Here is a 27737-nt window from a genome sequence, read left to right as displayed (position 1 = left end):
CTGACAGCAACAAAGACTGTTTGTTTATCGCTTATGTACGTTTTGACATGACAAACTCCCTGTGTGAGGATCTACTTTTTTGTAAATATGTCAGAGACAGAGCCACAGCTGAAGAGCTATTCAAAATGCTGGACTACTTCCTGACTGAGAATGGGCTAAAGTGGGAGAACTGCATTGGTGTTTGCAGTGATGGTGCACAGACCATGGCAGGGATGAGAAAAGGACTTTGGGCACTCATCAAGAAGGCCTCACATAATGTTGAGTGGACACGCTGTGTTATACACAGAGAAGCACTGGCATCAAGGCACCTTTCCTCTGAATTAAGTGAGGTTATGACTGACATTGTAGGTGTAGTCAATTTTATAAAGACCAGACCACTAAAAACAAGAGTCTTCTCTGCTATCTGTGAGGAGATGGGAGCTGAACATCAAGCTGTGCTGTTTCACAGTGAAGCAAGGTGGCTGTCACGAGGAAAAGTCTTGTCCCGAGTTTTTGAGCTCAGAGAGCAGATAAGAATGTTTTCGGAGCAGGAGCACAAGTATGACCTCGCAGAAAAATTTAGTGATGAGAACTTCCTGGCAAAACTGGCCTACCTGAGTGACATATTTGGAAAGCTAAATGAACTAAATCTACAGCTTCAAGGGAAAGATAAACACCTCCCTCAGGTCACAGACAAGATCAGCTCTTTCACTCGAAAGCTTGCAATGTGGGGCAGGCGACTTGATGAAGGAAATATTGATTGATTCGAGAACCTGCATGAATTTGTTGACACTACTGACTATGATGCTACCTCAGTGATTCCATATATTAAAGAGCATATTTCATCACTGATGGGATTCTTTAAAAAGTACTTCCCTGAAAACAGTTCCCAATATGACTGGGTGAGCGATCCTTTCAATGCACCAGCTCCAATTGGTTTCAGCTCTGCAGAGGAGGACCAGTTTATTGATATGACGTCTGACTCCACATTGAGACTGAGGTTCACATCACAGACTGAGTGAATTCTGGCTGAGTGTAGAGAGGCAGTATCCACTCTTAGGGCAGAGGGCCATGGGCATTCTTCTTCCTTTTGAAACATCTTATCTTTGTGAGACTGGCTTCTCTGCTGTTGCTGCACTGAAGACCAAGTACAGGTCCCAGCTAAACATTGAGCAGGAGCTGAGAGTTGCAATATCATGCTTCAAACCCCGTTTCGAAAAGCTGTGCACTGCAAAACATGCTCATTGTAGCCATTAATCCTGACTTCCTCATTAAGTATTTTCTGTTACAGACTAAAAAACAATGTTAATAAAGTTATTCTTTGTTGTAAGTTGATCTATATTTCTTTCTTTATTCTTTTTTTGTTTTCTTTAATGTTAATAAGGATACAATGTTATGCAGAGGTGTACTTATAACAATTTTATAGACAAATGATACTATTTACAGTCACGGCGGAAAGTTGGGGGGCGCGAAATGTTTACTTCTTCCTAGGGGGGGCGTAACAGAAAATAATTGAGAAGCACTGTCTTAATGTCAGCCTGATTCTGTATGAGAAGATCCCAGAGTTTTACACAATACATACATACACACACTGAGCCAGGTTGTACAGTGTGTATGAGGTATAGGTGGAAATGAGTGTGTAACAATCCCTCTACAGTGAGACTTTGTGCTCTGAGGGATGATCATATGTGGTCTTCACGGTAGGAATGAGTGAGTGAATGAGACAGAAGAGAGGGGGAGAGAGGCGGTGGTGTCGGAAACCTCAGCTATCCAACGATCACCGCAGCCCACTAACAGAAACCTCAGCTATCCAACGATCACCGCAGCCCACTAACAGAAACCTCAGCTATCCAACGATCACCGCAGCCCACTAACAGAAACCTCAGCTATCCAACGATCACCGCAGCCCACTAACAGAAACCTCAGCTATCCAACGATCACCGCAGCCCACTAACAGAAACCTCAGCTATCCAACGATCACCGCAGCCCACTAACAGAAACCTCAGCTATCCAACGATCACCGCAGCCCACTAACAGAAACCTCATGACCAAACTGGCATATATCTCTCTCTCTCTCTCTCTCTCTCTCTCTCTCTCTCTCTCTCTCTCTCTCTCTCTCTCTCTCTCTCTCTCTCTCTCTCTCTCTCTCTCTCTCTCTCTCTCTCTCTCTCTCTCTCTCTCTCTCTCTCTCTCTCTCTCTCTCTCTCTCTCTCTCTCTTTATCTCTTTCTCTCTTTCTCTCTCTATCTCTCGCTCTTTTCATCTCCCTTTCTTTCTTTCTTTCTCTCTCCCTCTCTCTCTCTCAATTTAATTTCAATTCAATTGAAGGGCTTTATTGGCATGGGAAACATATGTTTACATTGCCAAAGCAAGTGAAATAGACAATAAACAAAAGTGAAATAAACAATAAATATTAATAGTAAACATTACACTCACAAAAGTTCCAAAAAAATTAAGACATTTCAAATGTCATATTATGTCTATATATAGTACTGTGTTGTAATGATGTGCAAATAGTTAAAGTACGAAAAGGAAAATAAATATAGTGTCACAGTTCCCTCAGCCAGAACCCAGAAGCAGACCAGGACAAGGAGAGTTGAACGAAAGTGAGGGTTTATTCAGATAACAAAAAGGTGCAGAATAATCCAGGGACAGAGCGGGCGGCGTGGTTGAGTAGTTGGGGGTGTAGTCTGGGTCCAGTGATGGCTCGGCAGCCGCCGACCATCAGGCAGAGGTGGGGTGAAGGTTCCGGACGTGTGACTGCAGGTGGAACAAAAACGGAGGTAAGGACACAAAAACTCAACAAAGTACAAAATAACAAAACTCACGCTAGAACGCTCAACTGATACAACGAACACCTACTGTTCATGGCTAACGATCCGGCAGGAACTGGATGTTGGGCCAGAGCCTAAGAAAGGTGCTGATTAGGCCCAGGTGTGCAGATTGCTAACAGGAATCAGGTGCGGAAACCAGAGCGCTCCCCGGAGCGTTCCCGAACCCTCGGGAAACTGGAGCTTACGACCAGACCCCCGACTCAGACAGCCGGGATCGTTACAGTACCCCCTCCGACGAACGCCACCGGGCGGACTCCCGGAGCGCCAGGATGGAGGCGGTAAAAGTCCCTGATGAGATCCGCATCTAGGACCTGTCGCCGCGGAATCCAACTCCTCTCCTCCGGACCATACCCCTCCCAGTCCACGAGATACTGGAAACCCCGGCCCCGCCGTCTGGCATCCATAATGCGACGCACCGTGTAGGCAGGACCACCTCCGATCATCCGAGGAGGAGGAGGAGGAGGCGGAGGAGGCAACAGAGGACTGAGGAAGACAGGCTTGAGGCAGGAGACATGAAAAGTGGGATGGACTCTGAGCGTCCTCGGTAGTTTGAGTCGCACTGCCACTGGATTGATCACCTTCTCCACCACAAACGGACCAATAAACTTCGGTAACAACTTCCTAGACTCAGTCCGTAACGGAAGATCCCGTGTGGCCAACCAAACCCTATCTCCGATGGTATAGGTGGGAGCGGGGATCCGGCGACGATTCGCCTGGAGCTGATACCGGTCCGAACCTCTAAGGAGTGCCTTTCTGGCCCGATGCCAGGTCCGGTGGCAACGCCGAATATGGGCCTGAACAGAAGGCACTGAGAGCTCCTTCTCCTGAGAAGGGAACAGGGGAGGTTGGTAGCCATACAGGCACTGGAAGGGAGACATCCCAGTGGCCGATGTAGGGAGAGTATTGTGGGCATACTCAACCCAAGGCAACTGAGAGGCCCAGGAGGTGGGGTTGGAAGAGACCAGACAGCGTAGCGTGGATTCCATCTTCTGGTTGGCTCTTTCCGCCTGACCATTGGATTGGGGGTGAAAACCAGATGTGAGACTGACTGTAGCTCCAATGGCCAAACAGAAGGACTTCCAGACAGCAGAGGTAAACTGAGGGCCACGGTCGGAAACGATATCACTGGGCAAACCGTGGACCCTGAAAACCTCCCCTAACCAGGATCTCGGACGTCTCCGAGGCAGAGGGAAGCTTGGCAATAGGCACAAAGTGGGCGAACTTGCTGAATCTGTCCACGATAGTCAGAACGACCGTGTTCCCCTCAGAAGCGGGCAACCCCGTGACGAAGTCCAGGGCCAGATGCGACCATGGACGCCGGGGAATAGGAAGGGGATGAAGTAGTCCAGAGCTGGGCCGATTGGTACTCTTATTCTGCGCACACACTGGACAGGCAGCAACAAAACCCCCGAGTATCCTCGGCCATGGCAGGCCACCAAAAACGTCTGCGAAGAAACGCCATCGTCCGAGCCACGCCGGGGTGACAAGCCATCTTGCTGGCGTGGGACCATTTGAGGACAGCAGGACGAACCGACTCAGGCACAAACAACCGACCGGGTGGACCGTTACCGGGACCGGGCTGAGTCCGAAGGGCCGCCAGCACCTCCTCCTCAATCTTCCACATCACTGCTCCCACGACGCAGTTCCGGGGGAGAATAGTCTCGGTCTTGGACCCACTCTCCTCCGTCTTGGAGAACATCCGGGACAAGGCGTCCGCCTTGCCGTTCTTAGATCCAGGTCGGAACGTCAGGGCAAACTTGAATCGTCCGAAAAACAACGCCCACCTGGCCTGGACGGGAGTTGAGACGTTTAGCCGATTGCACGTAAGCAAGATTCTTGTGGTCAGTCCAGACAATAAACGGTTGCTCCGCCCCCTCCAACCAGTGGCGCCACTCCTCCAAGGCAAGTTTCACCGCGAGAAGCTCCCGGTTACCCACATCGTAATTCCTCTCCGCAGGCGAAAGGCGCGACGAGTAGTAGGCGCAGGGATGGAGTTTACTGTCCGTGGAGCATCGCTGCGACAGGATGGCGCCAACTCCCACATCAGACGCGTCCACTTCAACGCACGAACTGACGGGCCGTGTCCGGTTGAGAGAGAATCGGTGCGTTGGTGAATCGCCTCTTCAAATCCAGAAACGCTCGATCCGCCTCCGGATTCCACTTGAAGGTCCTGATGCTGGAAGTCAAGGCAGTTAATGGAGCGGCCACACGGCTGTAATCCCGGATGAATCTGCGGTAGAAATTCGCAAACCCCAAAAATCTCTGGAGCTGCAATCTCGTACCGGGCTGGGCCCATTCCAGAACCGCTCTAACCTTCTCCTGGTCCATCCTAATCTCACCCCTGGAGATGATGTACCCGAGAAAGGATGTCGTGTGGGCGTGAAACTCGCACTTCTCGGCCTTCACGAACAGGCGATTCTCCAATAATCGCTGCAGAACCTGCCGGACATGCTGGACGTGGTCGGAAGGTTCCTTCGAGAAGATCAGAATGTCATCCAGGTAAACAAACACGAAGAGACCGATCATATCTCTCAGGACGTCGTTCACCATACTCTGGAATACCGCTGGAGCATTGGTCAGTCCAAACGGCATCACCTGATACTCGAAGTGCCCCATCGGTGTATTGAAACCCGTCAACCACTCGCCCCCTCTCTGATCCGGACCAGGTGATACGCATTGCGTAGGTCTAACTTGGTGAACACCGTAGCACCCTGTAAGGAGTCGAAGGCAGAACTCATCAAGGGCAGGGGATACTTGTTCTTGACCGTGATGTCATTCAACCCCCGATAGTCAATACATGGTCGAAGAGAGCCATCCTTCTTACCCACAAAGAAGAATCCTGCCCCCAGGGGTGATGACGAGGACCGAACGAGACCAGCAGCTAGGGACTCCTTGATGTAGGTCTCCAACGCCTCACGTTCAGGTCGGGAGATACTGTATAACCTTCCCTTGGGGTAGACAGCTCCAGGGACCAGGTTGATGGCACAATCATATGGTCGGTGGGGAGGGGAGTGACAGAGCCTTCTGCTTACTGAAAACTTCCCCAAATCGTGATATGTCTCGGGAACCAGGGACAAATCTGGAGGTTTAGCCTCAATCACCTGACTGGGAACCGAATGGGGGCAGGCAGTCTTGAGACAGTTAGCATGACAATCCAGGCTCCAACTCGTTACCTTGCCCGTCACCCAATCGAACGTGGGATTGTGTTCCTTCAGCCAGGGGTATCCAAGGACCAGAGGAACATGGGAAGACGGCAGAATGAAAAATGAAATCATCTCAGAATGATTCCCTGACAACCGCATCTTAACCGGTTCAGTCCTCATCGTGATACGTGCCAGACTACTGCCGTTCAGAGTGGTCGCTTCAATGGCTTCCGGCAATTGCTCCTTGGAAAGCCCCAGCTGTTCCACCAACTCGGCATCAAGAAAGCTTCCATCGGCACCTGAATCGATAAAAGCGTTAAGCGCTAAGCTCTGATTCCTGTTCACAAGGGTAGCCGGGAAGCGGGGTCTGACAGAGGTACTGAGAGGTTGAAACTGGCTCGCTAAAAGTCCTCCCAACTTTAGCGAGCCGGGCAGTTTGACGACCGCCGGGAACAGGTGGAGATGTAATGTCCCGAGCGACCACAGTAGAGGCAGCAGTTGGTCTTACGTCTATGTTGACGCTCCTCCTTGGTTAACCCGTGCCGCCCCCCTTGCATGGGTTCAGAATCGGGAGAGAGGTCCTCTCCACTAATCCTTAGTGGTGGAGAATGATCGACGTGTTCTGGTCCACCACCCGACCCGACTGGGAACTGAGAAGCTGATCGATTGGACGGACCCCATTGCTTCTCCCTCCTTCGCTCTCGGACTCGATTATCCACCCGAATAGACAAGGCTACCAAGCTGTCCAGGTCACTAGGCTCCGGATAGGAGATCAACTCATCCTTGAGCTGCTCCGACAGACCCTGGTAAAAAGCCGCTTGCAAAGACTCCTCGTTCCACCCACTCTCCACAGCCAACGTCTTGAACTCGATCACGAAATCGGCCACGCTGCGAGTTCCTTGGTGAAGAGAAAACAGGCGCCTAGCTGCGTCCCTCCCTCGGACGGAATGGTCGAAGAGCTTCCTCATCTCGGCCGTGAACCCCTGGTATGAAGCCATGCAGGGATCCTGTCGTTCCCAAACGGCTGAAGCCCACTCCAGCGCTCGACCACGCAGCAACTCAATCACAAAGGCTATCCTAGCCTTGTCTGTGGCATAAGAGTAGGGCTGTAGATCGAACACTAATCCACACTGCATAAGGAAGGAACGGCATCCTCCCAGCTCCCCCTCATATTTCTCCGGCGTCGGAACCTTGGGCTCACGGAGGGACACAACTTCAGAAGCGGCAGGCGAGATGGGTGAAACCGGTAGTGGGTCCTCCACCGGACACTGGCGTTGGTTCTGGACCTCCATCAGGCCGGTAGAAAGGTTCCGAACTGACAACGCGATCTCCTGTAGTACCGTGCTATGATGGCCCAACATCTTCTCCTGCTGGGTAATGGCATGGCGAACTGAGTCCAGGTCCGCTGGGTTCATAATTGGCCGGATCGTTCTGTCACAGTTCCCTCAGCCAGAACCCAGAAGCAGACCAGGACAAGGAGAGTTGAACGAAAGTGAGGGTTTATTCAGATAACAAAAAGGTGCAGAATAATCCAGGGACAGAGCGGGCGGCGTGGTTGAGTAGTTGGGGGTGTAGTCTGGGTCCAGTGATGGCTCGGCAGCCGCCGACCATCAGGCAGAGGTGGGGTGAAGGTTCCGGACGTGTGACTGCAGGTGGAACAAAAACGGAGGTAAGGACACAAAAAACTCAACAAAGTACAAAATAACAAAACTCACGCTAGAACGCTCAACTGATACAACGAACACCTACTGTTCATGGCTAACGATCCGGCAGGAACTGGATGTTGGGCCAGAGCCTAAGAAAGGTGCTGATTAGGCCCAGGTGTGCAGATTGCTAACAGGAATCAGGTGCGGAAACCAGAGCGCTCCCCGGAGCGTTCCCGAACCCTCGGGAAACTGGAGCTTACGACCAGACCCCGACTCAGACAGCCGGGATCGTTACATATAGTTTGTATTTACAATGGTGTTTGTTCTTCACTGGTTGCCCTTTTCTTGTGGCAACAGGTCACAAATCTTGCTGATGTGATGGCACACTGTGGTATTTCACCCAATAAATATGGGAGTTTATCCAAATTGGATTTGTTTTCAAATTCTTTGTGGGTCTGTGTAATCTGAGGGAAGTATGTGTCTCTAATATGGTCATACATTTTGCAGGAGGTTAGGAAGTGCAGCTCAGTTTCCACCTCATTTTGTGGGCAGTGTGCACATAGCCTGTCTTCTCTTGAGAGCCAGGTCTGCCTATGGCGGCCTTTCTCAATAGCAAGGCTATGCTCACTGAGTGTACATAGTCAAAGATTTCCTTAATTTTGGGTCAGTCACAGTGGTAAGGTATTCTGCCACTGTGTACTCTCTGTTTAGGGCCAAATAGCATTCTAGTTTGCTCAGTTTTTTTGTAAATTCTTTCCAATGTGTCAAGTAATTCTCTTTTTGTTTTCTCATGATTTGGTTAGGTCTAATTGTGTTGCTGTCCTGGGGCTCTGTGGGGTCTGTTTGTGTTTGTGAACAGAGCCCCAGGACCAGCTTGCTTAGGGGACTCTTCTCCAGGTTCATCTCTCTGTAGGTGATGGCTTTGTTATGGAAGGTTTGGTAATCGCTTCCTTTTAGGTGGTTGTAGAATTGAACAGCTCTTTTCTGGATTTTGATAATTAGCGGGTATCAGCCTAATTCTGCTCTGCATGCATTATTTGGTGTTTTAAGTTGTACACAGGGGATATTTTTGCAGAATTCTGCATGCAGAGTCTCAATTTGGTGTTTGTCCCATTTTGTGAATTCTTGGTTGGTGAGCAGACCCCAGACCTCACAACCATGAAGGGCGATGGGTTCTATAACTGATTCAAGTATTTTAAGCCAGATCCTAATATGTAGAATTGTATGTTCCTTTTGATGGCATAAAAGGCCCTTCTTGTCTTGTCTCTCAGATCATCAGCTTTGTGGAAGTTACCTGTGGCGCTGATATTTAGGCCGAGGTATGTATAGTTTTTTTGTGTGCTCTAGGGCAACGGTGTCTAGATGGAATTTGGATTTGTGGTCCTGGCAACTGGACCTTTTTTGGAACACCATTATTTTTATCTTACTGAGATTTACTATCAGGGCCCAGGTCTGGCAGAATCTGTGCAGAAGATCTATGTGCTGCTGTAGGCCCTCCTTGGTTGGGGACAGAAGCACCAGATCATCATCAAACAGTAGACAAATTGAGTCAAAAGCTTTTTTGAAAAAAACAAAGCATGAGAAGACTTTGCCTTTGTTTTAGTTTGTTTGTTTGTCAATTAGGGTGTGCAGGGTGAATACGTGGTCTGTCGTACAGTAATTTGGTAAAAAGCCAATTTGACATTTGCTCAGTACATTGTTTTCACTAAGGAAATGTATGAGTCTGCTGTTAATGATAATGCAGAGGTTGCTGTTGATGCATATCACAAATATGGTCAGATTTGTCTCCACTTTTGTGGATTGGGGTGATCAGTCCTTGGTTCCTGTCACGATCGTCGGGAAGAGAGGAGGACCAAGGCGCAGCGTTGAATGCGAACATATTTATTTATATAATGATCACACGATCAAAAACAACAAAACGATAACGTGACAGTCAATGGTCAAACACAAACCAACACGAACAAGATCCCACAACCACTGTGGGCAAACAGCCTGTTTAAATGTGGTTCCCAATCAGAGACAACCAGCCACCGCTGACACTCGTTGCCTCTGATTGAGAACCACACTGGCCAACATAGAAATGAAATACATAGATCTACACACCCTGGCTCAACATAACAGTGTCCCCAGAGCCAGGGCGTGACAGTACCCCCCCCTAAAGGCGCGGACTCCGACCGCGCCAACTAAATACCACAGGGGAGGGACCGGGTGGGCACTCCGCCTTGGCGGCGGATCCGGCTCCGGGCCTGATCCCCACTCCCTCTCCAACCCCCAAAGTACCCCTGGTCCGGTCTGGCCCCGCTGGCCGGAGCTGGACAGCACACTGATGGAGCGGATTGCTCTAGCTCGGCGTAACGCATCTGACCGGTGCCGGACCAGGCACCAGTGGAACAGGCACGGGCCGTGCGGACTGGACGACGCCCACCACTGGCTTGGTGTGGAGAACAGGCACGGGCCGTGCTGGACTGACGACGCACACCACTGGCTTGGTGTGAGGAGCAGGAGCGGGCCGAACCGGCTGGCGACGCGCACCATTGGCTTGGTGCGGGAAGCAGGAGCGGGCTGGACCGGCTGACGATGCGCACCCCTGGCTTGGTGCGTGGAGCAGGAACGGACCGGACCGGGCTGACGATGCGCACCCCTGGCTTAGTGCGTGGAGCAGCAACGGGCCGGACCGGGCTGACGATACGCACCCCTGGCTTGGTGCGTGGAGCAGGAACGGGCTGGACCGGGCTGACGACTCGCACCCCTGGCTTGGTGCGAGTGGCAGGAACAGGCCGAACCGGGCTGGCGACGCGCACCATAGGCTTGGTGCGGGAGCAGGAACAGGCCGGACCGGGCTGACGATACGCACCCCTGGCTTGGTGCGTGGAGCAGGAACAGGCTGGACCGGGCTGGAGACTCGCACCATTGGCCTGGTGCGGGGAGCAGGAACAGGCCGGACCGTACTGGGGACACACACCACTGGCCCTACGCAGGGATCTGGAATGGGCCGGACCGGACTGGTAACACACCCCAGTACCTCTCGCCGTGCCTCTACACCTTCCATCCCCTCTTCGACCAGTGGCCCCCGTAACCTGGCGGCCTCCTCTGCCAACCCGCTGGGCCGCTCTGTCGCGGTCTCCTGCTGGCCCGTCGTCCACGTCGTTAGCCCCCCCCCTAAAAAATTTCTGGGCGTCTCTCCTACCCGTGGACCAGGTCTCCATGTCCCTCGCCAGACTTTCGCCCTTCTGCTTCCAAGTCCGGCCCTTCTCTTCCTCACCCGGCTTGACCCAGTCGAGGAGGCGAAGGAGATCTGCTAGAGATCTCCCTGGCGATGGCTCCTGGACACGCTGCTTGGTCCAGTCTTGGTGGGATCTTCCGTCACGATCGTCGGGAAGAGAGGAGGACCAAGGCGCAGCGTTGAATGCGAACATATTTATTTATATAATGATCACACGATCAAAAACAACAAAACGATAACGTGACAGTCAATGGTCAAACACAAACCAACACGAACAAGATCCCACAACCACTGTGGGCAAACAGCCTGTTTAAATGTGGTTCCCAATCAGAGACAACCAGCCACCGCTGACACTCGTTGCCTCTGATTGAGAACCACACTGGCCAACATAGAAATGAAATACATAGATCTACACACCCTGGCTCAACATAACAGTGTCCCCAGAGCCAGGGCGTGACAGTTCCAAATATTGGGGAATATGTCAGAGCTAAGGATAATGTTAAAGAGTTTAAGTATAGTCAATTGGAATTTGTGGTCTGTATATTTTATCATTTCATTGAGGATACCATCAACACCACAGGCCTTTTTGGGTTGGAGGGTTTGTATTTTGTCCTGTAGTTCATTCAATGTAATTGGAGAATCCAGTGGGTTCTGGTAGTCTTTAATAGTTGATTCTAAGATTTGTATTTGATCATGTACAGTTGGAAGTCGGAAGTTTACATACACCTTAGCCAAATATATTTAAACTCAGTTTTATACAATTCCTGACATTTAATCCTCGTAAATATTCCCTGTGTTAGGTCAGTTAGGATCACCACTTTATTTTAAGAATGTGAAATGTCAGAATAATAGTAGAGCGAATGAGATTTTATTTATTTCATCACATTCCCAGTGGGTCAGAAGTTTACATACACTCAATTAGTATTTGGTAGCATTGCCTTTAAATTGTTTAACTTGGGTCAAACGTTTCGGGTAGCCTTCCACAAGCTTCCCACAATAAGTTGGGTGAATTTTGGCCCATTCCTCCTGACAGAGATGGTGTAACTGAGTCAGGTTTGTAGGCCTCCTTGCTCGCACACACTTTTTCAGTTCTGCCCACACATTTTCTATAGGATTGAGGTCAGGGCTTTGTGATGGCCACTCCAATACCTTGACTTTGTTGTCCTTAAGCCATTTTGCCACAACTTTGGAAGTATGCTTGGGGTCATTGTCCATTTGGAAGACCCATTTGCGACCAAGCTTTAACTTCCTGACTGATATCCACATAATTTTCCTTCCTCATGATGCCATCTATTTTGTGAGGTGCACCAGTCCCTCCTGCAGCAAAGCACCCCCACAGCATGATGCTGCCACCCCCGTGCTTCACGGTTGGGATGGTGTTCTTCGGCTTGCAAGCCTACCCCTTTATCCTCCAAACATAACGATGGTCATTATGGCCAAACAGTTCTATTTTTGTTTCATCAGACCAGAGGACATTTCTCCAAAAAAATACGATCTTTGTTCCCATGTGCAGTTGTAAACCGTAGTCTGGCTTTTTTATGGCGGTTTTGGAGCAGTGGCTTCTTCCTTGCTGAGCGGCCTTTCAGGTTATGTCGATATAGGACTTGTTTTACTGTGGATATAGATACTTTTGTACCTGTTTCCTCCAGCATTTTCACAAGGTCCTTTGCTGTTGTTCTGGGATTTATTTGCACTTTTCGCACCAAAGTACGTTCCTTCCTGAGCGGTGTGACGGCTGCGTGGTCCCATGGTGTTTATACTTGCGAACTATTGTTTGTACAGATGAACGTGGTACCTTCAAGCGTTTGGAAATTGCTCCCAAGGATGAATCAGACTTGTGGAGGTCTACAATATTTTTTATGAGGTCTTGGCTGATTTCTTTTGATTTTCCCATGATGTCAAGTAAAGAGGCACTGAGTTTGAAGGTAGGCCTTGAAATACATCCACAGGTACACCTCCAATTGACTCAAATGATGTCAATTAGCCTATCAGAAGCTTCTAAAGCTATGACATCATTTTCTGGAATTTTCCAAGCTGTTTAAAGGCAAAGTCAACTTAGTGTAAGTAAACTTCTGACCCACTGGAATTGTGATACAGTGAATTATAAGTGAAATAATCTGTCTGTAAACAACTGTTGGAAAAATTACTTGTGTCACGCACAAAGTAGATGTCCTAACCGACTTGCCAAAACTATAGTTTGTTAACAAGAAATTTGTGGAGTGGTTGAAAAACTAGTTTTAATGACTCCAACCTAAGTGTATGTAAACTTCCGACTTCAACTGTACGTGTTTTTGCTGTTTGTTCTTTGTTATAGGGCCAAAAAGATTGGAGAAGTGGTTTACCCATACATCTCCGTTTTGGATAGATAACTCTTCGTGTTGTTGTTTGTTTAGTGTTTTCCAATTTTCCCATAAGTGGTTAGAGTCTATGGATTCTTCAATTACATTGAGCTGATTTCTGACGTGCTGTTCCTTCTTTTTCCGTAGTGTATTTCTGTATTGTTTTAGTGATTCACCATAGTGAAGGCGTAGGCTCAGGTTTTCTGGGTCTCTATGTTTTTGGTTGGATAGGTTTCTCAATTTCTTTCTTAGGTTTTTGCATTCTTCATCAAACCATTTGTCATTGTTGTTCATTTTCTTTGGTTTTCTGTTTGACATTTTTAGATTTGATAGGGAAGCTGAGAGGTCAAATATACTGTTTAGGTTTTCTACTGCCAAGTTTAAACCTTCACTATTACAGTGAAATGTTTTGTCCAAGAAGTTGTCTAAAAGGGATTGAATTTGCTGTTGCCTAATTGTTTTTTGGTAGGTTTCTATACTACTTTCCTTCCATCAATAGCATATCTTAACATTATTCAGTTCCTTTGGCTTTGATGCCTCATGATTGAGGGGTGTCAGTGGGCTGACTGTGAACGCTCTGAGAGACTCTGGGTTGAGGTCAGTGATAAAGTAGTCTACAGTACTACTGCCAAGAGATGAGCTATAGGTGTACCTACCATAGGAGTCTCCTCGAAGCCTACCATTGACTATGTACATACCCAGTATGCGACAGAGCTGCAGGAGTTGTGACCCGTTTTTGTTGGTTATGTTGTAGTAGTTGTGCCTAGGGGGGCATATGGGGGAGGGAATGCTGTCACCACCAGGTATGTGTTTGTCCCCCTGTGTGCTGAGGGTGTCAGGTTCTTGTCCAGTTCTGGTATTTAGGTCGCCACAGACTAGTACATGTCCCTGGGCCTGGAAGTGATTGATTTCCCCCTCCAGGATGGAGAAGCTGTCTTCATTAAAGTATGGGGATTCTAGTGGGGGGATATAGGTAGCACACAGGAGGACATTTTTCTCTGTTGAGAAAATTCCTTTTGAATTTCTAGCCAAATGTAAAATGTTCCTGTTTTGATTAATTTAATAAAGTGAGTTAGGTCTGCTCTATACCAGTTAGCATACCCCCTGAGTCCCTTCCCTGTTTCACACCTGGTAGTTTGGTGGTTGGGACTACCAGCTCTCTGTAACCTAGAGGGCAACCAGTGGGTCCATCTCCTCTATACCATGTTTCTTGTAGGATGACAATGTCTGTATTTATGATTTCTTTGGTGAAGTCCAGGTTCCTGCTCTTTAGGCCAAAGGCAGATGACCTCAGGCCTTGGATATTCCAGGATGAGATAGTGAAGGCTTTGTGCTCCATAAAGTGTCCAATATTATTAGTCGGTTTGGCCTCAGACCAGTAAGTGTGAGCAGAGCCTGCTGAGCATCTGGTACATGCCATTGGCTTGGGCTAGTGTAAGAGTGGGTGTTGGGCCTGTTTGCCTGCTCACGGCCTTTGCGGATGTGTGACTTTCATGTTGAGGCCCTCTTTGCGGTAGTGGGGGGCATGGGGTGGGTAGGAGGGACATAGGTCTGATCTGAGGGGGCCTGACTTGGGGGGTGATCTCTCTCTCTCTCTCTCTCTCTCTCTCTCTCTCTCTCTCTCTCTCTCTCCTCCCGCTCTCTCTACTTTTTTCCCTCTCCCACCACTTCTCTTTCATCCCTCTCTCCCATCCATATGTTTTGTGAGGGAGGGAACTCAACTGTAGCTGGTCTACGGTATGAGACTCTGTGTTCTGTTCAGCTCATAAGGAAATGATCACAATTACTGTCTGTTGGGCTTGACCAAACACAGCCTCCAAACACAGCCTCCTTTGTTCTACATTGTTTTATAGAAAAAGCGAGAGACGGGGCGTATTTAAAGAGACATTATTATGAAGAAAGGGACATATAAATTAGTGGATTCGGCTATTTCAGCCACACCCATTGCTTACAGGTGTATAAAATGGAGCACACGTCAACTGTAACTGTTGTTATTGTTAAGTGGAAACGTCGAGGAGCAACAATGGCTAAGCCGCGAAGTTGTAGGCCACACAAGCTCACAGAACGGGACCGCCGAGTGCTGAAGCGTGTAGTCCGTAAAAATCGTCTGTCCTCGGTTGCAACACTCACTACCGAGTTCCAAACTACCTCTGGAAGCAACGTCAGCACAAGAACTGTTCGTCGGGAGCTTCATGAAATGGGTTTCCATGGACGAGCAGCCGCACACAAGCCTAAGATCACCATGCGCAATTCCAAGCGTCGGATGGAGTGGTGTAAAGCTTGCCGCCATTGGACTCTGGAGCAGTGGAAATGCGTTCTCTGGAGTGATGAATAAATCTTCACCATCTCGCAGTCCGACTGACGAATCTGGGTTTGGTGGATGCCAGCAGAATGCTACCTGCCCGAATGCATAGTGCCAACTGTAAAGTTTGGTGGAGGAGGAATAATGATCTGGGGCTGTTTTTCATGGTTCGGGCTAAGCCCCTTAGTTCCAGTGAAGGGGAATCTTATCGCTACAGCATAAAATGACATTGTAGACAATTCTGTGCTTCCAACTTTGTGGCAACAGTTTGGGGAAGCACTTTCCGGTTTCAGCATGACAATGCCCCTGTGCACAAAGCGAGGTCCATACAGAAATGGTTTGTTGAGATCGGTGTGGAGGAACTTGACTGGCCTGCACAAAGCCCTGACCTCAATCCCATCGAACACCTGTGGGATGAATTGGAACACCGACTGCGAGCCAGGCCTTATCGCCCAACATCAGTGCCCACCTCACTAAGGCTCTTGTGGCTGAATGGAAGCAAGTCCACACAGCAAAATTCCCACATCTAGTCGAAAGCCTTCCCAGAAGAGTGGAGGATGTTCTAGCAGGAAAGGGGGGACCAACACCATAGTAATGCCCATGATTTTGGAATGAGATGTTCGACGAGCAGGTGTCCACATATTGCTACTTGAGGTCTGCAACATTGGTAGCTAGCTGCTACTTAAGGTCTGCAACCTTGGTAACTATCTGTTACTTGAGGTCTGCAACCTTGGTAGCTATCTGTTACTTGAGGTCTGCAACCTTGGCAGCTAGCTGTTACTTGAGGTCTGCAACCTTGGTAGCTCGCTGTTACTTGAGGTCTGCAACCTTGGCAGCTAGCTGTTACTTGAGGTCTGCAACCTTGGTAGCTCGCTGTTACTTGAGGTTTGCAACCTTGTTAGGTGCATATACAGTAGCCACATGGTGCTCCACCTTTCCTCCGACAGGTGACTCACCCTCCTCTGTGTTACCCCCCTCCTCTCCTCTCCTCCCCCTCCTCTCCTCTCCTCCCCCCTCTTCCATCCTCTCCTCTCCTCCTCTCTCCTCCCCCTCTCCTTTCCTTTCCACTCCTCTCCTCCCCTCTCCTCCCCTCTCCTCCCCTCTCCTCCCCCCTCTCCTCCCCTAGGGCCCTCCTCCCCACAACTCATACGCTGGCCTGCACAGTAATCAGATCCTCACCGTCAAGGTTTGTCCCTCCGTAGCTCTGGTCTACCCGCAGTTCTCTAATGCTCTGCTGATCTTCCTGTCTCTCTCCGCTGGACTACAGCTGCTGGGTCACCTCTGACCCCTCAACCCTGACCTCTTACCTGGATCCTCACTCTTTCCTCAGCACCACTCTGTCTCTCCTGGAGAATGGAGGGAAGCTGCAGCCTGTAATCTTTCTATGTTTTTCTTTCCCTCTATCTATCTCTCTCTCTCTCTGTCTTGTTCCCTTTCAATATTCTGCTCTGCACCCTCTCTGTGCTCTATTCTCTGCTTCCCTCTCTTCCTCCTCTTCCTCCTCTTCCCTCTCTTCCCTCTCTCTCTCTTTTCCTATTCTCATCTGTTCTCCTGGTTCAGATGGTCTTTCCCCGCTATGACCATGGCTTTATGTCTGGTGACCAGTCCAACTTCCAGAGACGCTTAATGAAGGTACACCTCCACTAAGCATGTGTGGACCTCTAACCACCTTTAACCCTTTCACTGCTGGTTGATATCTCTCATTCACTGCTTGATATCATATCTCTCACCCTTTTCTTCATTATCTCTCTCTCTCTGTTGCTTCCTCACACTTCCCCAGCTCTCTTCTGCTGTCTCAGTTCATCCACCTCTTCATGCAAATGTTATTGGATGTTTACTTCAGGATGTGCTGTGTTCAGTTGTATGTGTGTGTTCCTATGATGCCTGTTTTGAAACATGGCAAACCAATAGAAACCCCCTCTGAGGAGGACTGCAGGGCCACATGTTAGAGCGGCTTTAGGAATGTGTGCTTTTCATTACATTAGAAATAGAACAGCTTTGTTGGTGGAGCTATACTAATTATCTACACAGGGAGACAGGCCTAGAGTTTGATGGGTGAAGACCTTGAGAGTATCAGTCTAAATGAAAAGGCCCTTCTCTCACATCTCACCACAATATCCATGGGAATATCCATGTGAATACCATGAGAAGACTCTGGTTAAAGCAATGGATCCAGTTATACAAGAACAGAGCAGGGAAACACTAACATGACATGGGTCTACTTTAAGCATTAGATTAGATTACTTGACCACAGTGTGAAAATACTGGTGTGGATTTTCCTTAGTGGGATTGTGCTAATTGTGTTAAGGGAAGTTAAAAAGTACCAAGGAGGGAAGTATTTGCCATGTAGATTGCATTTCCATTGGTAAAACACCCTTTCATGCGAGGTGGTTCATTTTGGCTAGATCAACCACAGGAAGAAATGAAACACTTCATTTCACAGTTCAGCTTATGTTATATTTAATACTTAGTTAACACATCTCATGCCGGGAGAGTTTGCATGTGTTAGTGTGGGTGTGTGTTAGTGTGGGTGTGTGTTAGTGTGGGTGTGTGTTAGTGTGGGTGTGTGTTAGTGTGGCTGTGTGTTAGTGTGGCTGTGTGTTAGTGTGGGTGTGTGTTAGTGTGGCTGTGTGTTAGTGTGGGTGTGTGTTAGTGTGGCTGTGTGTTAGTGTGGCTGTGTGTTAGTGTGGCTGTGTGTTAGTGTGGCTGTGTGTTAGTGTGGGTGTGTGTTAGCGTGGGTGTGTGTTAGTGTGGGTGTGTGTTAGTGTGGGTGTGTGTTAGTGTATCTGTGTGTTAGTGTGGCTGTGTGTTAGTGTGGCTGTGTGTTAGTGTGGCTGTGTGTTAGTGTGGGTGTGTGTTAGTGTGGGTGTGTGTTAGTGTGGGTGTGTGTTAGTGTGGGTGTGTGTTAGTGTTAGTGTGGCTGTGTGTTAGTGTGGCTGTGTGTTAGTGTGGGTGTGTGTTAGTGTGGCTGTGTGTTAGTGTGGGTGTGTGTTAGTGTGGCTGTGTGTTAGTGTGGCTGTGTGTTAGTGTGGGTGTGTGTTAGTGTGGATGTGTGTTAGTGTGGCTGTGTGTTAGTGTGGGTGTATTTGTTTGTCTCCATCTTTCTCTCATCCCTTTTATCTTTCTTTCCCTCTGATGTGTCGTCCTGCAGGGTGACCAGGGGTCAGCTGGCCCCCCAGGCCCCCCCGGACCCCCAGGGTCTCCTGGCCCCAGAGGCCCTCCTGGGAACACAGGCAAAGACGGGCCCCGTGGCCCGGCTGGAGAACAGGTAACAGCATTACCTTACACACAAATATCACACACACCTACAGGTAAAGCTAAAATATACACATGTATACATACGCACAATGGATTCACATACACCCACATGCACCCACTTACACCCACTTACACCCACATACACCCACTTACACCCACTTACACCCACATAAACACATAACTTGCCATTGTCTCCATGGCGCTCTCCTCCCGTTTCCCCCCACTCAGTTTCTCCTTCTGTTTACCATCACTGTGTTCTCTCTTAGTTCCAGCTGATGATGGAGAACTAGGTTACCATCATTAGTTTCTGGTCACTCCAACATCTCAGTCCTCAATAGCTGTGTCGACCACAACCGTGTTGATCTGGTCGTGTTGACCACAGGGGTGTGACAGTGATGGAGAGTGAGGGGGAAGGGTCTACTCAGAGTGCAGTGACCCCATGTTGACCGAAGCCTACTGTGCTGCCAGCGAGCTGCGACTTACCTAATACAGCCCAAAATAGGCCTCATCTGGTTTCTGTAAGAGAAGGCCACAAAGTGATCCAGCTAGTCTTAGTCTCTCCCAGCCTTCCATACCCCCACAGTTTCCCTGCCTCGCCAAACAATAGCTCTTTAGCCTTAGGCCATCACTGTTTCTCTAGATACATTTTAACCCAGCCTGGGGTTGGTTCATCTAGAACAACTGGCTCAAACTGTGGTTGGAGGGGAGGAGGGGTTAAGGATCAGCACTGTTAACCATATTGGCAGTTGGCATGGTTTCGAAGCTGGAATGAAATGGAAAATGTCAGTAAGAGATGGCATGTATTTAACCTGGTCCTTATTTAATGTCCTTTCTGAATTCATTAAAGGAGTTGCAGAACACGAAACAAAGCAGGGGGGATTCTGCTAGCCCTGTCCATGTTGAAGACAGACGTGTGAGAAACACAGAGAAGAATGAGAGGATTGTTTTGCTGTTTCTCCCTGAGTGAATGACCTTAAACCCTCCTCATTACAGAGAGAGAGAGATGGAAAGAGAGAGATGGAAAGAGAGCGAGAGAGAGAGAGAGAGAGAGAGAGAGAGAGAGAGAGGGAGAGAGAGAGAGAGAGAGAGAGAGAGAGAGAGAGAGAGAGAGAGAGAGAGAGAGAGAGAGAGAGAGAGAGAGCACAGAGGGCCAGGGACATGCTGCCCACCATGTCATCAGATGTCATAATAAGGGGAGTATGGTAAGGAGAGAGGGCAGAAGACTTGGGAAACGGTTGCCCAGTGGCATCGTGGCATCGAAGGGCAACAGACGGGAGAGGAGAGGAGAAGAGTTATTGGTGAGAGGGAAACAAGTAGACAATAGGGTCCAGAGGTGAAGGGAGAGGGGAGAGTGTGTGTGTGGCGGTCTGGGTACGTGCATGCACCCATACGTTTAGAGAGAGAGGAAGGAAGCCAGATGGAACACATCCCTGTTCTCAAGTAGGCAATGGAGAAAATGGGAAATATGAGGAGAGAGTTAGTTAGAGTAACCTCACATTCTAGTATGTATTACAGTAGAGCAGTAAGTGTTGGAGTAGATAAACAGAGAACAGACCTGAGAGAGACCTGAGAGACCTGAGAGACCTGAGATAGCTGAGAGACCTGAGAGACCTGAGATAGCTGAGATAGCTGAGAGACCTGAGAGACCTGAGAGACCTGAGAGACCTGAGAGACCTGAGAGACCTGAGAGACCTGAGATAGCTGAGAGACCTGAGAGACCTGAGATAGCTGAGATAGCTGAGATAGCTGAGAGACCTGAGAGACCTGAGAGATCTGAGAGAGCTGTCTGTCTGTCTGAGGGGCTACTTACACAACACCCCCAAGGCCAACTCCTTGACCTGGCCTCTCCATGGAGGACTTCAACACACATGGTTCTACACATGGTCCCGTGTAGCTCAGTTGGTAGAGCATGGCGTTTGCAACGCCAGGGTTGTGGATTCGTTTCCCACGGGGGACCAGTATGAAAAAAATGAAAAAATGTATGCACTCACTAACTGTAAGTCGCTCTGGATAAGAGCGTCTGCTAAATGACTGAAATGTAAAAAATGTACACCAAGCATACAATACATCCACATGGAACACGGACGCCCGGATTCATTCTAATCACCATTGGGTTCCAGCCAAGAATTTCTAGACATTCTGTGTTTGATGGTGTATAATGTAATATAATGTATACTGATAGAGAAAGAGTACATCATGATAAACAGAGGTACCGTTATTTAACAGATACTCTTATCCAGAGCGACTGACAGTAGTGAGCACATACATTTTTGTACTTTTTTTCCATACTGGTCCCCCGTGGGAATCAAACCCACAACCCTGGCGTTGCAAGCGGCATGCTCTATCAACTGAGACACATGTTGAAGTGAATTTAACAGGTGACATCAATAAGGGATCATAGCTTTCGCCTGGATTCACCTGTTCAGCCTATGTCATGGAAAGAGCAGAGCGTCTGCTAAATGACGTAAATGTGCCCTTGAGCAAGGCACTTAACCCTAATTGCTCCTGTAAGTCGCTCTGGATAAGAGCGTCTGCTAAATGACTAAAATGTAAATGTAAAATGTGTTCCTAATGTTTTGTACACTCAGTGTATATGGCCCTGGGTAGTCAAAAACAGCTCAACATACTGTACATAGCATGATAGCAGGCACCTAACCATAACTCTCTGTAGGCTGATATAGCACTGACCTCTAGTGGCTACTCCTCAGAATACACAATGTCTGTGGGGATCCTGATGTGTGATTTTCTGCTTTGTTCTCCACAGGGTTTCCCTGGTCGCGACGGTATGGACGTGAGTCTGATTGTTATACACATTTGAATGTTTCTTTGTGTTTTTGACTGTTTTACTAGTACACTAGCATATTATATAGTACTGTACCTAGAATCATGTTATTTAGTTTCGGGCACTAGCAGTTACAGAAGAGTTTAGATATGATGCACCAACTACATCTCTGTCATTCACAGGGACATGCAGGTTCACCTGGAAAGCCGGTAAGTCTCTCTAAGTTCCTACACACACTACATAGCACAGTGGTACACGTATAAGCATATATAAAGTACACTTTAAATACATGAAGTGTATACCTGCATAGATGCCTATGTATGCAATGAGGTATATGCTGGAGTATTGACCTTTGTTAACCCCTGTGCACTCTCAGGGTGAAGATGGTGAACCAGGATACACAGGACCACAGGGACCCCCAGGGTCAAAGGTGAAGATGATGCTAATGCTAACACCCTCTTTTTATCTCTCTGTCAGACTAGCAACAGACCACCTGTGTTTTATTTTCTTATTATCTTCTCTCTCTCTCTTTCTGGCCGTCCCTGCCTCTCATATCTCTCTCTCTTTCTGTCCGTCCCTGCCTCTCATATCTCTCTCTCTTTCTGGCCGTCCCTGCCTCTCATATCTCTCTCTCTTTCTGTCCATCCCTGCCTCTCATATCCCTCTCTCTTTCTGGCCATCCCTGCCTCTCATATCTCTCTCTCTTTCTGTCCGTCCCTGCCTCTCATATCCCTCTCTCTTTCTGGCCGTCCCTGCCTCTCATATCTCTCTCTCTTTCTGGCCGTCCCTGCCTCTCATATCTCTCTCTCTTTCTGGCCGTCCCTGCCTCTCATATATCTCTCTCTTTCTGGCCGTCCCTGCCTCTCATATCTCTCTCTCTTTCTGGCCGTCCCTGCCTCTCATATATCTCTCTCTTTCTGGCCGTCCCTGCCTCTCATATCTCTCTCTCTTTCTGGCCGTCCCTGCCTCTCATATATCTCTCTCTTTCTGGCCGTCCCTGCCTCTCATATATCTCTCTCTTTCTGGCCGTCCCTGCCTCTCATATCCCTCTCTCTTTCTGGCCGTCCCTGCCTCTCATATCTCTCTCTCTTTCTGGCCGTCCCTGCCTCTCATATCCCTCTCTCTTTCTGGCCGTCCCTGCCTCTCATATCTCTCTCTCTTTCTGGCCGTCCCTGCCTCTCATATCTCTCTCTCTTTCTGTCCGTCCCTGCCTCTCATATCTCTCTCTCTTTCTGGCCGTCCCTGCCTCTCATATCTCTCTCTCTTTCTGTCCGTCCCTGCCTCTCATATCCCTCTCTCTTTCTGGCCGTCCCTGCCTCTCATATCTCTCTCTCTTTCTGGCCGTCCCTGCCTCTCATATCTCTCTCTCTTTCTGTCCGTCCCTGCCTCTCATATCTCTCTCTCTTTCTGGCCGTCCCTGCCTCTCATATCTCTCTCTCTTTCTGTCCGTCCCTGCCTCTCATATCCCTCTCTCTTTCTGGCCGTCCCTGCCTCTCATATCTCTCTCTCTTTCTGTCCGTCCCTGCCTCTCATATCCCTCTCTCTTTCTGGCCGTCCCTGCCTCTCATATCTCTCTCTCTTTCTGTCCGTCCCTGCCTCTCATATCCCTCTCTCTTTCTGTCCGTCCCTGCCTCTCATATCTCTCTCTCTTTCTGTCCGTCCCTGCCTCTCATATCTCTCTCTCTTTCATTCCTCTTTCTTCACTTCTTTCTGTCTGGAGTTTATCGCTCTTAACAGGTCTTGGGTGGGAAGCATGGTTCTTCATAAATATATCAAACACATTGCTTTCTCTCTCATTTGTACTCCCCTCATCTCTCTCTCTCTCTTTCTCTCACCATCTCTCTCTTCTCTCTGGTCCGAGGTCCTGCCAGCCTCTAGCCAGTCCTAACCCCTCTCCCCTGGCCCAGTGATGTCATACGGTATTTAAATACTGCAGAGACCCCAGATGCCGGCCACTTGGCCCCTCTATCAGCTACGGGGCACAACATGAAGTGTGTGTGAACACACTCCTGGGACACATAGCTGTCTGGCAGTGAGTTGAAACGAGCTGATGTTTGTGGTTACTGCTCCAGCTCAGATGGCCAGGGATAAATGAAGGCCTGCTGGACTGGCTGGCCTCTCTACAGCCTGTAACACATGTCTACTACAGGCCTGTTCTATAGTGTTTATCCCTCTCAGTTCCTTTGGTGTTGTCCTTCACCACTACCCCTTTCAGCTAATGTTATACCACTACAGAACGGATTGACTATAACAGGCAATCCTCCTACAGTTTAGGATATAGTCATGTCTCTTATTGTGAAGTGGCTTTCTAACCCCTATGCCTTGTCTCTGTCCTCTGTGTGAACAGGGGCAGACTGGTGAGAGGGGCATGGTCGGACTCCCTGGGTTTAAGGTATGAGACATATCCTGTCACCTCTAGATACACTAAAGATAGTTTCTTGTGGACACAGACAATACATTTGTGTTTGTGTGTATTTTGTAGGGAGACAAAGGAGATATCGGAGAGCAAGGAGCCCAGGGAGACATGGTAGATATACACAGTCTATTAACCCACCAAAGATCAGTTAACTGTCACCTAATTTCTCATGTTATTATTGTATGCTTATAAGTCCCCCCTCTCTCTGTTCCTCTCCTCTCAGGGTTACCATGGTGAGAAGGGGGTTCCAGGCTCTACTGAGGTCATTGACTTCAATGGGAAGCTGCTAGAAGCCTTCCAGGTGAGTCCTCCCAGTCAGAGATGTATACAATATACCTGGTGTGTGTTTGAAGGTCCATAGACTCTCCTAGATAGGGTTGCAAAATTCAGGTAACATTCCCAACATTCACAGGTTTTCCGGATATCCTAGTTGGAAGGATTTCTGGAAGCCCTGTGAATTCTGGGAAAGTTACTCGAATTTTGCAACTCTACCCCTAGAGTATATTCAGACAGACTTAACATGCTGCTGTTCCTCCCTGACAGGCCATCCAGACTATCAGTGTCAGGGTAATCCACTGTCACTGCATGGTGTTGTAGATGTTGTGATCTGAGACTGTTCTCACACACACTGATACTTAGACGTAGGCATATACACTCATACACGTGAGCGTGCACACGCACGCACGCACACACACACACACACACACACGTGAGTGTACACATCTAACTTCTAAGACCAGTGTGAATATCCCGTTTGTTTCTGTGTGTTTGTGTAAGGAGGAAACTCTATCCCACAGCCCTGCCACAGACATATTAATGTCACTACTCCGTCACCACAACTAACTCACTCTACTAACCAGATACATGTAACCAAAGTCTGCTGCTACCGTCCACTATCCGCTCATGATGTAGGATCTTAATTTGAGCCAGTTTGCTACAGCAGGAAAATAATTATGCAGCAACAGGAAATGTGAATTATTTTGTGGATTATAATTAATGGACTTTTGTGTAGGGATTGAAAAGTGTTTTTTAAGGGAAAATCAAGTCTGAAATTTCAGTGGAAAATACAAACTTCAGAAGCCTTTTTAAACCTCAAATACACTACAAGTTTAACATTTCCTGCAGGGCCCCATGCTACATGCTAATAACAGATCCCTATCTCTTCAATGACGTGTGGTTCTGATTAAAAACCACTAAGTACAGGGATCCCTGGAGACCAGGTCTAAAGTAGGCCCATGCATGCAGCCCATACACATGAGCTGATCACAACATGGACCTGAGATCCTATCAGTGCTCTGAAGCCTATCTACCTCAGTTTACATACTCTCTCTTAATAAGGTTTAGAGAGAGCCAACCTTGGGAAGGTGAACTCTGGCCCAACCCAAATCAGTTGTTTATCATTTCACTTGCTTCACGATGTGACATATTGATTCCATCCGCTGTAATATTTGAGTGATGAACTTGGTAGTAAACATTGTGTGGCGCTTCAGAATTTATTCATTTGTTTTTTACGGCTTTCAAATTATCTGTGTGGGTGGCCGTCGTTTCAGAAGATGGAGCAACTTGGAACAATAGTTGTTTGTAAATCTTTTCCATTGCCATGGTTTTGACGGAGCACAGAACTAAAACCTGGTAGAGAGGGAGAATCTGCATGTATTATACTCCTCTGGGAATTAATATGATTTCCATATTTTATTGCTTCAAGACCACGTCGTGCTCGAGAGGGTATACACAACCGCTGCTTTGTGGCGGAGGGGACCAGGGGGCATGATGGAACCGACCTGTCACTCATCTCTAACCTCCACAGGAAGCACCATGGTCTCCACATCCTTAATACAGCATCCAGAAATAGAACCATGCATTAGCCCCAGCCCTAGGGTCAGCCGTCTCAGCCCTAACCCAGGAAACCATCCATGCTGCATTGAGAGAATGTCAGTCTGAGTCCAGCGTTTCCATTCTCCTGCCCTGAGTGAGTTACTCCATCCTGCTCCATTAAAGTCTGTGGTGAGGAGAGGTTAGGATGCTATGGATGCTAATAGTGCTGGTTAGGTCTGCTAGGACCGGACATGTATGGGGCTGTTTTAGGTTTACTGCTGTTGGGTGGTGGAGGAGGTATTTGGTGTGTGTGTGTGTGTGTGTGTGTGTGTGTGTGTGTGTGTGTGTGTGTGTGTGTGTGTGTGTGTGTGTGTGTGTGTGTGTGTGTGTGTGTGTGCGCGTGTGTGTCTCTCTTTCCAGGTCAGTGCTTTGTTTCCCTACATCCAAAGCTAAGTCAATATAACGTCTATGTGTTAGTGCTTCAATTAGCATAATGATTACTACACATTAAAATGTTTGGTTTTCAATGGTCTGGGCAGGAAGTGAAAGACACAAAATATACAGTGTTCTATGAAAGACGCAGCGGAGGTAACCGCTAGTACAAGTCTAAAACTGATAAGCCCCCAACATTTATGCTAATGAATAAACCAATCAGAGTTGACTCTCGTCATGAAACATTTAGTTATCTTGGACATAAGTTTAATGTTGCTGGCGAGTGGGAGGAACAAGTTGAGGAGCTTGTCCATGAGTATTCAACCAGGCTTGATATGACTGACATTTCCCCTCTGCCTGTGGTCATGAAGCTAGAAGCTGTGAGAGAGGTGGCCCTAGCAAAGATTCAACATCTGCTTGCAAATGTGCATATCCCACAGAAGGTTCTGAAGGAAATGAATAGCAAAACTGTTCAAGTGGTGAGAAAGTGGCTATGCTTAAACACACACACCACACGTGACGTTGTCTTCATGAGCCAAAGAAAGGGAGGTTTAGGTGTCCCGAATATAGAGTGGATTTACACTGCTACCAGACTGACTCACCTATTGAACATGCTCAACAGTGACGATGTGACAGTTAAGGAGTTAGCCAGAGCCTCCCTCCTTCTGGACCTACTGAGGAGGAAGGTTCCACTGGCCAGGGACACTGAGGACAACTTCCTGGGCTTCAGGAGGAAGGCCAATGGAAAATTGGACACTCGTGCTGCGGCTTTGGAGTCTGGTCGGACTGGCCGGACCTCAACGACCTGTGCAACCGGACTGGAGTGAAGCTCAGGTGGACACGGACTGATATGCAAACTGAGCCAGTGACTGCCTCTGATGCAGTTGTGGCAGATTGCGGTGTTGTTGTGGAAGCTTCTGTCACCCATGATGGAACATCTCATCCTACATCCAGGACAACACCCCTTGGTATCAGACGGATGCAGCTACTGCAACACTGGACTGGCCTGAGGCTGCAGGGAAAACCCACTGCTCTGGACTGTGCTGTCCACTCTGTCTCCCATTCCATGTACCAGAATGCTGCCTTTGGCGAGGACATTCTCACCTTTACTGTTAAGGCGAGGCTGCAAGTTCTACCAACAAAATATAATCTAGCACTCTGGTACCCTACAAACCATGACCCATTTCGTATTCTATATGAGTCAAATGTAATGGAGTCCATTGCCCATGTTGGGAATGGCTGCTGTTCATACAAGGATTTGTACATTGCTAGACATGACCGCCTTGTTGACCAGTAGTCTCAGCAACAGCACACATGCATAAACATTATTGTGTAAGAGGAAGCTGGTTTGATGTTGATGTGTTTTCCTGTGTGCCAAATATGCCAGATATTGTTGTTGTGGGGGGAAGCCAGGGGAAGGTGCTCATTTTGGAAGTGGGCTGCTCATTTGAAGGCTACATGGAGCAGGTCTTTGCAGAGAAGCTGCTTAAATACCAGCCCCTCGTGGCGCGCTTGGACAGCCTCAGGTGTAAGTGCAAGCTGGTGGCGCTGATATTCGGCAGTCTCGGC

General features: G+C 48.4%; 1 protein-coding gene across 1 annotated transcript in view; it reads left to right on the top strand.

Annotated features, from left to right (window-relative positions):
• LOC123493086 (collagen alpha-1(XXIII) chain-like) overlaps positions 1-27737 on the top strand; it is a 317331-nt gene that overhangs the window by 251749 nt on the left and 37845 nt on the right. The window contains exons 10-18 of the mRNA XM_045226942.1: positions 16592-16651; positions 18617-18733; positions 21488-21514; positions 21688-21714; positions 21882-21935; positions 23853-23897; positions 23988-24032; positions 24145-24222; positions 24465-24488. Coding sequence (XP_045082877.1) covers positions 16592-16651; positions 18617-18733; positions 21488-21514; positions 21688-21714; positions 21882-21935; positions 23853-23897; positions 23988-24032; positions 24145-24222; positions 24465-24488 — 477 coding nt within the window. The remainder of the gene's footprint in view (positions 1-16591; positions 16652-18616; positions 18734-21487; positions 21515-21687; positions 21715-21881; positions 21936-23852; positions 23898-23987; positions 24033-24144; positions 24223-24464; positions 24489-27737) is intronic.

This window comes from Coregonus clupeaformis, chromosome 2 (genome assembly GCF_020615455.1).
Source record: "Coregonus clupeaformis isolate EN_2021a chromosome 2, ASM2061545v1, whole genome shotgun sequence".
NCBI classification, from domain to species: Eukaryota; Metazoa; Chordata; class Actinopteri; order Salmoniformes; family Salmonidae; genus Coregonus; species Coregonus clupeaformis.
This window is presented reverse-complemented; position numbering and strand designations above follow the sequence as displayed.